Source organism: Protomyctophum bolini, assembly GCF_963924005.1.
Source record: "Protomyctophum bolini genome assembly, chromosome: 2".
In the NCBI taxonomy this organism is placed as follows: domain Eukaryota; kingdom Metazoa; phylum Chordata; class Actinopteri; order Myctophiformes; family Myctophidae; genus Protomyctophum; species Protomyctophum bolini.
This window is the reverse complement of record NC_137863.1, coordinates 10,706,312-10,718,958: the sequence shown is the minus strand read 5'-3', so window position 1 is coordinate 10,718,958 and position 12,647 is coordinate 10,706,312. Positions and strand designations below refer to the sequence as shown.

The 12,647-nt window shown below is 41.5% G+C and overlaps 1 protein-coding gene across 7 annotated transcripts in view; it reads left to right on the top strand.

Moving 5' to 3' along the window:
• The window catches only part of itpr1b (inositol 1,4,5-trisphosphate receptor, type 1b), a 112,218-nt gene extending 99,860 nt beyond the window's left edge, over positions 1 to 12,358 (top strand). For 4 of the 7 annotated variants that reach the window (XM_080792515.1, XM_080792513.1, XM_080792514.1 and 1 more), the window contains 5 exons: positions 367 to 515; positions 941 to 1,106; positions 3,139 to 3,299; positions 9,288 to 9,449; positions 11,086 to 12,357. In XM_080792515.1, the coding sequence (XP_080648641.1) occupies positions 367 to 515; positions 941 to 1,106; positions 3,139 to 3,299; positions 9,288 to 9,449; positions 11,086 to 11,172 (725 nt within the window). In that variant the 3' untranslated portion in view covers positions 11,173 to 12,357. Of the gene's footprint in view, positions 1 to 366; positions 521 to 940; positions 1,107 to 3,138; positions 3,300 to 9,287; positions 9,450 to 11,085 lie in introns of those variants that run through there. The other 3 variants (XM_080792512.1, XM_080792516.1, XR_013966014.1) reach the window with 3 other exon arrangements.
• Positions 12,359 to 12,647: the final 289 nt, after the last annotated feature.

Sequence of the window (12,647 nt, the reverse complement as noted above, 5' to 3'; positions counted from 1 at the left end):
TGGTCATACTGTTCGACTAGTCTAATTCAATCGGACCAGCGGTTGTACTGAAGTGTCCCCATATATGGAGTACTCTATCATCAATATGATGTCATAGTACCGTTTGGCCTGGACTCCATATCTGGGCATGGCTAACAGAATATGGGCAAACAGTGCACCTCAACAACTCAAATCGACATTATTAGGCAATAGTTTCTGTTGTTTGTGACATCCACAAGTGACCCAAGGTCGACACGTGTAGATCCTACTGTCTTATTTCTGTACAATAGTAGTGATGCTGAGCAAACAGAATGGACCAGGCTTTATGCTCCATTGATTGACTGTACATTATGATGACGTGTGTAACGTGTTGCTGTCCCTCCACAGCTGCCCTCCATTCCCAGCCATCAGCGATGGTCATCGAGGAGAAGGAGCGAGTGTGTGACTCTCTGATCATGTGTATTGTGACTGTGTTAAGTCACGGCCTGAGGAGCGGAGGAGGTGTCGGGGATGTCCTACGGAGGCCATCCAAGGAGGTACGGTACGAAGCACAGGACCAGTGCAGATTGGTTGAAACATCAATGTACTGTACTAATCCAGACAGTATCAAAGGAAGTCTACCTGCTCACAATGCATGTGAATTTGTAGGCCCCACTTTGAGAACCACTGAGATTGAGGGCTGTATTTTGCGTGTCTTAAGTACCAGGTCTTATTACTTATCTTAATCGTGGTCAATGCTCTTTGGCCACTCAGAATAGCCAAATGGCATTGATCACGCCTCCAGGTCTTAAGTTAAGTAATAAGACCTAGTACTTAAGACACGCAAAATACAGCCCTGAGAATCACAAAAAACTTGTTTTATGTAATATTTTAAGTGTGTGTGTGTGTGTGTGTGTGTGCACTGTATGCTTCGTTGTTGGTGGATCTTCATTCATGTTTCACGTCTTTTTGCCTTTGACAGGAACCCTTGTTTGCAGCCAGAGTCATCTTCGACCTTCTGTTCTTCTTCATGGTCATCATCATTGTCCTGAATCTCATCTTTGGTGTCATCATCGATACCTTCGCAGACCTGAGGAGTGAGAAGCAGAAGAAGGAGGAAGTCCTGAAAACGACATGCTTTATCTGCGGTGAGGAATCTGCAGTGTATCCGTATGCATTTCTCTGTGTGTAGTCCTGCAGGCAGATGTTAAGAGACTGCGGTCAACTTCCGTCTGCAGGTACCATTTACCTACCGATACCATTGGGATTGGAGTCCCACTGGTCTAAATATGGTATACACGTAAATGGGTCGAGAAAAGTACGGAGCCATTCTTGCACCTTAGCAGAGTGAGAGTGAGGCACACACCATGCACTTGAAATATTTAGTATTATTGAATTTGGAAAATGTCTTCTGCCAAGGCCACCCACAACAGCCACCCCCCGACTTCCCCCTGCTCCCGCCCTCTCTCTCTCGCACGCACGCACACACACACGCACACACACACACACACACACACACACAGGGGGCGGCGGTGGCTCAGGGGTAGAGTGGCTGGCAGTTCCCAAGGTTGCCAGTTCGAACCTGGGCTCCCCCAGAGTTAGTGTCGAAGTGTCCTTGAGCAAGACTCTGAACCCCTAATTTCTCCTGATGTGCTGGTTGGTGCCTTGCATGGTTTCCGCCACCATCGGTGTATGAATGTGTGTGTGAATGGGTGAATGTAATGCACAATCTATGTAAAGCGCCTTGGATAAAGTGGCTATATAAATGCACCATTTACACACACACACGCACACACACACACACACACACACAAACGCACGCACGCACACACACACACACACACACACACACACACACACACACACACACACACACACACACACACACACACACACTCCACACAACAATCCAAACTCTCGTCTCTCCACTGCATAGCAGGTTATAACAAAGACTTGCCTTATGATTAACCACTTCACCACTTTTTTTCACCACTTAACCAAGGACCACTTCACCACTTTTCAACCTATCTTCATATAATAGGTCCCAGTTCAGAAACCGTCCTCCACAGACTGAGTAGGAATAAAATCGTTCCATTTAAGCTTTATACAATAAAAAGAAAACAGGCAATGTTGCTCAGAGTTATGTTGTGAGCTTGTAGATCTTGCCACAGTGCTCTGACTGACATGGGTTGTTTTGCGGACAGTGACAAAGAAACCAAAGGAGTGGTCTGGTCTAAAAACCACCCCTGAATGAGCGTGTGACTGCCGCGTTGCAGCATTGAATTAGCGTGTGACTCCTGCGTTGCAGCATTACATTGCATTGAGGCTGCCTTGCCAAATGGGGACTGTTTTTCTTGGTAGAGTAAACAACGCAACAACCACCTCCTCTTCCCAGAATGCTTGGTTAGTCATGGCTGGTGCTGCTGTGGAGGAGTGTGTTTTCTTCCTGTTGCCATATGGCTATTGACTGCATACTCAATCGCACACAACACTCCCCCCTGTGTGACATGCTCTATGTCTTCACATCATTTTCACCATAATTTGCCGTCATCTCTGCTACAATATTCCGTCAGGGTTGAAATGCAAGGTAGGCTCGGATAGAAGAAAAATGGGTGAAATGCTGTCTTTGCAGGCCTCAGTTAGTTGAACTGGCATCTAAAGATGGTTTCATACTGACCTGGAAACGTGGAAAGGCCAGACGTCTAGAATGCTGTGACGCCTGCCAGCCCTCTTATGGCCTTACTTCCCCCTTGGTTTTGTTGTTCAGTCATTCTGAGAAAGGTCACAACAGTCATCCACTGACTGTTTATGATGTCATTGTTGCCACACCAAAAGTGTTATATACTCTTCTACACTCTTCTCTGCTCCCCTCTCTAACAGACACAGTTAATGATCGCTTGTTAAGTGCCTGCCAGACAGACAATCAGATGAAATGAAGGCAGTTGTAGAGTAGAGTGTAGACTAGTGAACTGAACGTTTTCTGTTCTGTTTCTGGGGGGGGGGGGGGTCAATTAATCGATTATTAATCGGCAGAGCTGTCGATTATTCGATTTGGCTGATGGTCACTTTCTGGCATCCCTAATATATATATATATACTGTATGTGTGTGTACTGTGTATACTGTATATATGTATCTATGGGTCTTCAATGTGCACTCACTGATAATACTTTCACTCCCAGGTTTGGAAAGAGACAAGTTTGACAACAAGACGGTGACCTTTGAAGAGCACATCAAAGTGGAACACAACATGTGGCACTACCTGTTCTTCATTGTCCTGGTGAAGGTGAAGGACTCCACAGAGTACACAGGCCCTGAGAGCTATGTGGCCGAGATGATCAGGGTAAGGATGTGTACCGTTGTCGTTAATATGCCCCAACAGCGGACTCACTTCATCAAACGAATGCATGGGTATAAAAAGCTCCGCTATTCAATTATTGCTGTCAATGTTTCGAATGTCTAAATTCCTGATCTAAATGATTGATGATTGATTTATTGAAACGTTGACTGCAATGAATAAATATGTACTTTATTTTTCTAATTGTTTGTCCTGTACCTGGGCATTTAGAGTGGATGTGCGTGCACTATCTTTTTAGTCTGTAGGATATACAGTGTACAAAGGCTTTCCACCAGGAAGTGCCACTTGAATACAGGATTATCAAGTGGGGAAGCTTGAAAAGCTAGATGCAACATGGATTGAAAGCTATTCATAATGTCATCAGTTTATCATTTCATAACCTTCGAAACGAGCCACAACTTCACTGTGTGCGTGCATGGATATGCACGCTATGTGAAAGAGACGGACATAGCCATCTTTATAACTGACACCAACAACAGTCCTAGACTACTATCCTTGGCTCGTAGACTAGATCTCATTTTCTGGACGGACAGCTTGCATCGGCTATAGTTTTACTCCATAGATATATACACATAGATACCACATTGGCTGCTGATGAAGTATAAAGTACAATCAATCACGAGTGAATGTGAGAATCTATGCCTTCAACAGTGAGTATCTGGTAATACATGTACCGGTATTTACAGTGAATTTGAGTGAATATAAGTGCAGGGCTCTAGGGCTTGCCCAACAGTATGGGACGTTGTTACAGTGACGTTTTTAAATCACCTGGGCATTCATTCACCTGTAATTTGTCAGGATTCCTTGTTGTCTCATTCTGAAGGGGTCAAAGAAAGGCTATTTAATTTCATTGTTTACCTTGCACATCTGGTTGTATTTGGTAATGTAGTCGGCCCTTGGGTGATTTAATATTTTCTAATGTGGCCGCCTCTGAAAAAGGTTTGGACACCCCTGAATAGACACTCGACAAATCGAGATGCACCACGGTGGATTCAAATGAACAACATGGGCAACTACTTTACCACTGTGCCACATGATTCTGTGGTGGTGGGCGGCTACTTTACCACTGTGGTGGTGGGCAGCTACTTTAGCTTTACCACTGTGCCACATGATGTTACAAGGTGAACTCATCGTTCATAAGATGCAATGGGTTTGGAGGGAGTTTGATGACTGTACAGTAGCTGCTTTTTTCAAGTAATTGGCAATAACTCCTTGCCTCATTTGGCCCAGGACACAGGAGCACCCACACTGCATTATGTAATCCTTGCCTCCGTGACCTTGAATCTCTCCAAAGTCTTATCACATCTGTCAGCTTTGTGTACGGAGAATTAACATTCAAACAGAGCCTGCCCTGCCGGTGGCATGGTATGTGTTAATCTCCCAAAGCAGCCATGCCTAGGCTTAGTCAACACACGCGTGCACACACACACACACGCGCACACACACACACACACACACACACACACACACACACACACCCTATTGCACATTGTCCGATGACTGCCAGACCAGGAGGTAACCTCATGATTGCTGCTGAGCAGTGTGGGGAAACCCCAGCCATGTCTGCTTGCTGTAGCCAATGACTGCTCTGGGCCCATGGACTCCTAGCCTGGAATGGTCAGTGTCATAACGGAATGATTTTGCTCTGTCAGATTTGTTTGCTTTCAAGGCTAAAATTCCCACCCCTTTCTTTTTACAAAGACGTATATGTTTGACATATGGCCTAAGTGAAGAATGCATTAGTAATATAATAATAGTTATCAGAAAATATTTCCTTGTTAAAGGAAACTTATCAAAAAAAAGAAAACCGTCTGCATGGATAGATTCATCCAAGATGTGTATCTTTCCGTTTGTGTAAAAAATGAATCCTCCAAACTAAAGGAAAGCATCCCTACTTCACTTTCTACCATGCTTGTGTTGCTATCTGTCCCAGGTCCCTAGCCTCCCTCCTCGAGACCTAATTCCTAATGCCTTCCTTTGCGGTGGGCTGCTCCTAAGTCTTGTGAGGAACCACCTGATTTGAGATTAACCCTTCACCCCACCCCATCCTTCCTCACATTAACCTTTGACCCCACTGGGCTACACTGAGCTTGTCAGGGACACGCCAGATTTAAGGAGACTCCTAGCAGAGAGGGTATGCATGGTGTGAAAGACCCCAATTACCTACCAACTGATCAAGTCATCTTTAACAGCCCTCAGATTCCCTTTTTTCATGCTGGGTCTATCATTGCTTATAGCTAATTAAGTTTTCCACAAAAGATGTGGAAAAGATGCCACCCCTGATTGTGTTCAACAAAATACTGGTGTCACGCGCTCATTATGCAAGTTTGACGTTTACTTTGTCCGAGCCAATAAATGTTGTTAAATTGTCAGTACTAGACCTTAGCCGTTCTGAATATATGAACACCAAATTATGTAAAGTGTGGGTAATGCGATGTAATAGACCACATTACTGATTGGACGAGTGGCCACCAACTGGCCACCTGGATGAGTGTGCACCCGGACAACTGGCCACCTGGATGAGTGGGCGCCCGGACAACTGGCCACCTGGATGGCGTGGTGTGGAGCTAGAGAGTTCTAGTTTACTTAATTAAGCCACCTTTGAACTGAATGAACTCGTCTGGACAAATATGAAATACCTAAAAATTACCATAATGTTAGACCCGAAGCCCGACAAAGCCAGACAATTTTGTTTTTTCATCTAATCTGACATATTCCATGGCTTGTAGACCTGCAGCCTTTTATATTTGTAATAATGTAATTTGTAACACATGATTTGTTTCTTAGACATCATATTTACTCGCACAGTGTGATGTTTTTAGTCGTCTGATGACGCAGTGATGTGGAACATGCTACAAGGGAGAGCAGGGGGTGTACAAGTCCAACTACTCTGACAATGACTGGGGCTGACGTCAATGCAGGAAGGTTCTGGCTGAAGTGTCAGGTTGAAGGCGTAAAATGGATGGTGTTTAGCTCAGTTCTACACTACCACACTCCGTTGCCCTCATTATTATTGCATCCAAAACATCAAGACGCCTCAGTTACATTTTAGAAAATATACCACCTATTTTACTATTATAATTTTTTGAAGGGAATACATTTATTTTCAAATGAATTTGCATCAGCAGGTTGTAGAGATAGTGGGCTTTCGTCAGGTGGCTTGTGGCTGGATTGTGACGTTTGTGTAGCTGCTTGAACCACAGCACATCCTGTTTCTCTGTCATGGCCCATGCGGTTTTACAAATGAAATATGGTTCCGTCATTTGGCTCATTTCCATTGAACTAATGTGTGGCATTGTCTTAGGTCATGACAACACCCTTGACATTTTACTGGAAGTGTTTTCACTTGTAATTACAATGGAAGGGAAGTTGGTGAGCCACTAAAGTCAAATACGTGCTATGGTCAGATTCAAAACAGGGAACTGTGCTTGTTGCTGAAGATGCATTTGACTAAATGGTATTGGAAAGAATATTGCATTTCAGCTGTTCATTTTGTGATTCCTGACCATTGTCCTGCTTTTACATTTTTATCTGAGGTCATACATAACAAACTTTCTTTACACCTGTCAAAGTTCATATAAGTGAGTGTATCGTCACTTTATAGTATTACAATGTACAACGAATAATAAACATAAAAAAGCATATGTCTGCAATTGCATGGAGTGTAATTTGCTTATAGCCGTCCTCTCCTTTCAGAATGAGTATCTAGTGTTGTGTGATTCCCCTTGGCCTCCTGCCTGACCCAGGATTGATTTGTGGTGCATTATGGTCACCACACCAAAACTCAACCACTGAAAACCCAGGGACTTTTTCAGCCCAGTTTTGCAGCACTGCGCTGGTAGTAGCCACGGCAGGTGCTGCACCTTCCCATTCACTCAGACTGCCCAGAATCAGCAGCTATGCTCTGGCTTTGACGCAAGAGAGTGCGGCTGATTGATTGTGCACCTTAGTAACAGTATCATACATTTAAAACGTCTGCAAGATGGACTCATTCACATGACCTTAGCTTATTTACAGACAGGTTCACACTGTTCACAATAAGAGTGGTATGTGTGGGCCAAGTGCTGGAGGAGATACTGTAGAAGGGTGAAAGAATGTAGCCAAGTGGCCTTTGGCTGCTCGCCTGTTTGAACACAACAGCTACTCGTTAGTTATTCTTTTGTATAAAATTCTAGCACATGGAAAAACAATGATAATTAACCATAATTATAAATATGTAGTCACATCTGTAGCTGGGGCGGGAACCCCTTTTGATGTACTATTTTAGTACTATTTTATAGGAATGGGTCTTGTGCGTCATGACGTAGGGTGCACCCGGTATATAAGCACCCCCCACACATGCGCCCACTCATTCAGATACTTTCCTTCTGCTTATATCGCAAGCGAGAAGGGTATCGTAAGCAAATGCTCGCTTGCACTACTTACATAACCACAGTCAGTTAAAGGATGGTATTTGTAGTAAAGGTTTTTAATTTGTGATATACTAGACCTCAACTCCTAAGCCACAACATCACAATAAACCAAGAGCACATAACACCATTGTCACTATAGTATTAGTGCTATTCACACTAGTTCTTTTTTGGATAAGTTCTTTGCCATGCGTCCAGTATCAGAGTCGAGTTCTTTGCCATGAGTCCGTATCGGGGCACGTCGTCCAATGATCCGTGGGTCGGCTGGTCGAATCCCGGCTCCTCCTGTCCACATGTTGAAGTGTCCTTGGGCAAGACACTGAACCCCCCCCACCTTTCCTCCAGTGGTTGCCACCATTGGTGTGTGAATGTGGGAAGTGAGGACGCTGGCGTTAACTGTTCACCACTTCACCTCCCAATGTATGAATGAATGGGACATTGTAAAGTGCTTTGAGTAAGCACGTAGTGCATAGAAAAGCGCTATAAAAATTATTATCAAATTTAGCGAATTACTTCCATCAGAGATGCCGTCGAGCGAGAGAGTGTGCCTATGGCTGAGCAAACTTTGGTTTTAGCAAGAGAGAGACTCACTAATCATATTGGTGATTGACCGTCACCCAGAGAGACAGTCAGGACCACATTGGAAACAGAAGTGTTTCATTACACTTTTATGTGTTTATCCTGGGTTTAAGTTATATTGTGATTACTTGTATTCCTTCTACCAAATTACTTTAAGTTATACTTCCCCATAAATGTCAGAACATAATGACCCTGTGATTACCCAGTAAACGTTCACTTGACTGTACAAATGGAACCAAAGGGACCCTTGTACATTTTCAGGACTTTGCTGTGTAGTGTGTAGCACTATTTCATTTCAACTTGGGGTTATTAGGTAATGTGTGTTTATTCCAATGTCACCAACACATAAACAGTTTTCATGTGAGATCCTGCAGGCATAATTAAATGAAGACTATCTCCATCTTGGATTTTCATAAATTGCCATGCCAAGTTGTGTCTCGATGGCAGAAATGAATAGCGGGCAATGTCTTTGACTATAATGAGACTATACACAAAATAACTGATGTCGGAGATAAGTGGAATTTGTTAAATGGGTGGAGGGATTACTAGGGTGCCCCTTGACATCCACGTGATTTTAATATGGAAAGTCCCCTAAGATAAGTTGGAATGCACGTTTAGAATAGGCTTGATATCACTGTGCACAGAAATAAAGAATCTAAGAGAGGGTCTTTTGTAGAAAAACTGTCTGTCTAGTCAGCGTGCCAACTAAAAGTCACTAGCAAATGTCATTAGTAATGTAATATTTAGGGCAATGTCCATGGAATTAAATGTTTTGCCCAGTATACTTGGGAAATGTAATTTAATAAGTTTAAGCACTTCCTAAAAGTGCACACATTTACAACAATCTATTATAAATATATATAAAAAACCAAACAACAAGAATCTTCTTCAGTTTAGTTTTTTTGCTCTCGTGACGATTTCAACAAAGTATGTGTTTCCTGTATTGACCTAACAATCACAACATTGCATGTTTCTGTTGACCCAGGAACACAACCTGGACTGGTTCCCTCGGATGAGAGCCATGTCCCTGGTTAGCAGTGATGCAGATGGAGAACAAAATGAGATCAGGAGTCTGCAGGAGAAACTGGAGTCTACCATGAAACTGGTGTCCAACCTCTCAGGGCAGCTGACCGAACTAAAAGAACAGGTTTGACAGTCGCACACCAGACCGCACACTGGCCCCTGTATTTTTGAGAGATGATCAGCAACGTTGATTATTGATATGCATAACAAGCATCACTCAGGGTATGTTTATTGCAGATGCTTGCTCTTCAGATCCAGAGCTTACTAAAAGCAGAATGCAATGAGTCATAGTGCATAACACAGCTCATGGGGCTCTCAACCTGATTTGAATTGCGTCATGAAGTGAGGAGTCGAGGACCCGAGTATGCATGCACCTCATTGTGGGCTTGTTTCCTAAATTGAGGAGACAGTACTGTATATTTTTGAACAAGTCTTTTCCCTGAACATGAGTTGAGTAAGGGGTTTAGGAAAACATTGTTAGGAAAGGTATAAACTACATTTGATCAGACTGGATTGTGGAACAATTGGTTTTTATAGGCTACAATTGTGACCATTTAAATTCAACCATTTTAATAGGACGCCTCACTACTGTATGTTTTCTGCCAACACAGGGCTTTAAGTCTACTCTGGATTTATTTAGGCCTACTTTAAAGAGTTTTTTGTTTTAATTTTAAATCAGTGCAATTGGAAAACAATGGCATTAAAATATTCATCACCTTAATGCCATATCAAGTTATTTCCACATTCAAGCATTGGCCTGTCAAACAGTATCTCCTAAACAGAACTGTAAAAGTGAATTCACTGTTGAAATGAGGAAGTGAATGTTATGTGATGTTTTGACCCAAACAGGGGCTAATTCAGATGATTGTTGCGTCATTCACACTTCATTCTAAATAATTGTTGCATCACGTCGTTTGAAGTCGTCTGCATATCTGTCAATTCTTACTTAAACATTTCCATTAAATTCATAAAACAGGTTCAATGTCCTTGGCGATCTTGAGTATACCCTGTGACACTCACAATTTATATTTTGGGTTCTAATATATAGTATAAGCCAAAGAAAAAGAACAAACAAAGGTTCCCTGTGTTATATCATTCCAAAGAAAATTGCCTTAATTAGTGTATAAAATAGGCCGACATTCTGGCATTAACAGAGTTCAAACAGTGACCATTTAAAAAAGCAAAAAGGATTTCGAACACTTCCTTCGAGATAGGATTATGTCTCTTAAAATACTCATTTCAGGACCACGCTTTCCTCTCACCTTTGACATTATTGTCTTTCAATGATGCACCATCGCATCACTTGATGGTATACGTACCTCACTGAAAACCCCATGCATGTTCCTGTTGATATATACAGATTAAAAACTAACTTACTATATGACTCACAGGCTTTTTTCTTGATCACTTGAAATTTTCTTTCAACTGACTTTCTGTATTAGTACAGTATGTACTTTGGCTTTCATCAGAGTCTAATGTCCTGAATGAGTAGGCCAACGATACTTCGGAATTCTTTCACTGTTTGCTTTCTGTTCAGTGTGAGGTAGTGTTTGTATGGATGGCAATATTCTCAAAACTAGAAATATGACGGTGCAAAACACAATCTTTGAGGTACTGAAGACATGACAAACAGGCAGACCGTAACCTATATAGTTCAGTGGAATTGGATTCATATAGACAGTGGACAGGCAGTTGGGCTTGACTGCTTTAAGACCCGGGTAATATACTGAATGTCTGTCTGAATTTCTTTTCTCCTTTAGATGACAGAACAGAGGAAACAGAAGCAACGAATTGGACTACTAGGACATCCTCAACACATGAATGTCAATCCTCAACAGCCTGCATGAGGTCAGCATCTCCTCCACTTTACCCAAACGGGCCGGCCCTGATGCACCTGAACATAGTGGACAAAGAGCAGAGTCATTAATCAGAGGTGCCACATAATGTATACTGTAGCTACTACAGAGTGAGTGTGTGAGTACATTAGTAGTGATAGTCAATATGTTGCTAATTTACTCCCATGCAGGTTCTAGATGAAAAGATTCAACACAGCCCCACTATTCAATCTATTTAGTACTGGTGCCAAATGTTTACTATGTATTAATTGGATTTGTCATTACATGGCCTTTACTGGGTTTAACTTGAAACAACAGAACCGATCGGACAGCAAGATATAGTCCCATCTGAGGCTTGTTTTCTATGTATACTACCTGTATAACAAGCAGTATTTAACATCTCACTTTTGTATTTTGTGCAATATCAAAACTTAAATAATGCAACATTGTTGCTATGTAGATTTAAGTTTGGTAATCCATGTCTTACTTCATAGTGAGACCCAATTATTTCTGTTTTTGACTTTGGGTAAAATAGAGACCCCTTGGTTTTGTCTTTATTTAAGAAGAAAATAGAGATAATTAAGATGTTGGCCTGCCTAATTTTACTTATTTTTATTTCTTATTTATTAAAATTGTCCTAATGTCTTAAAAGCACTAAATAGAGGTAGTATATTGTGTGAAAGCAATATGTATGGTGTTGTTTTCTCTCGCCTGTGTAAATCCAACAGCATTCTGTGTCAATGCTCACATATTTTATGGCATATTTACTTTTGTTATTTAATTGGGATCTAAAATACATTTAGGATATGCTCATCAACAGAATCTGTCATGCACCTGCAATATGCCCAGGAGTCATATTTACATTATGTTTTGTAAAAGATGTCGTGTAATTTCTCTTATTTCTCCTGTGTTACAGCAGAAATGTTCCATTTGTGCCTGAGTTTGATATAAATGTGTTATTTATGCATAGTTTTTGTCTTTAATGTTCCACAGTAATGCATAGATATGCAATTAGGAAATTAGTTTGATTTTCTTTTTCATTTGAGGAAAGGCGATTATATGTGTTGTTTGTACATATATTCTGTTGACCAAACCATTGCTTTTGTATAGGGACCCGTCTCCTGTAAAGAAATGCATATAACTGCAATAACATCGGGGGGAAGTGTTGCTGAAAATGAATGTTCATATAAGTAAGAAAAGCTTTTGTCAATTTGTATATTAAAGTAGAATTATTTATTAAAACTGGTGTAATTATCCTTTAATTGCAGTGATAACACATAGAACATACGGTGTTACTTTAGGTCAATTAGATATCTATATTGTACACAACTTGAAATGTACTTTTCAAATTATGATTATTTTTACTTTGTGTGTGTGTGTGTGTGTGTGTGTGTGTGTGTGTGTGTGTGTGTGTGTGTGTGTGTGTGGATAGATATAAGATTGATCAAATTAAATGCTTATGTGAATTTCCTTATACACAAGTAATT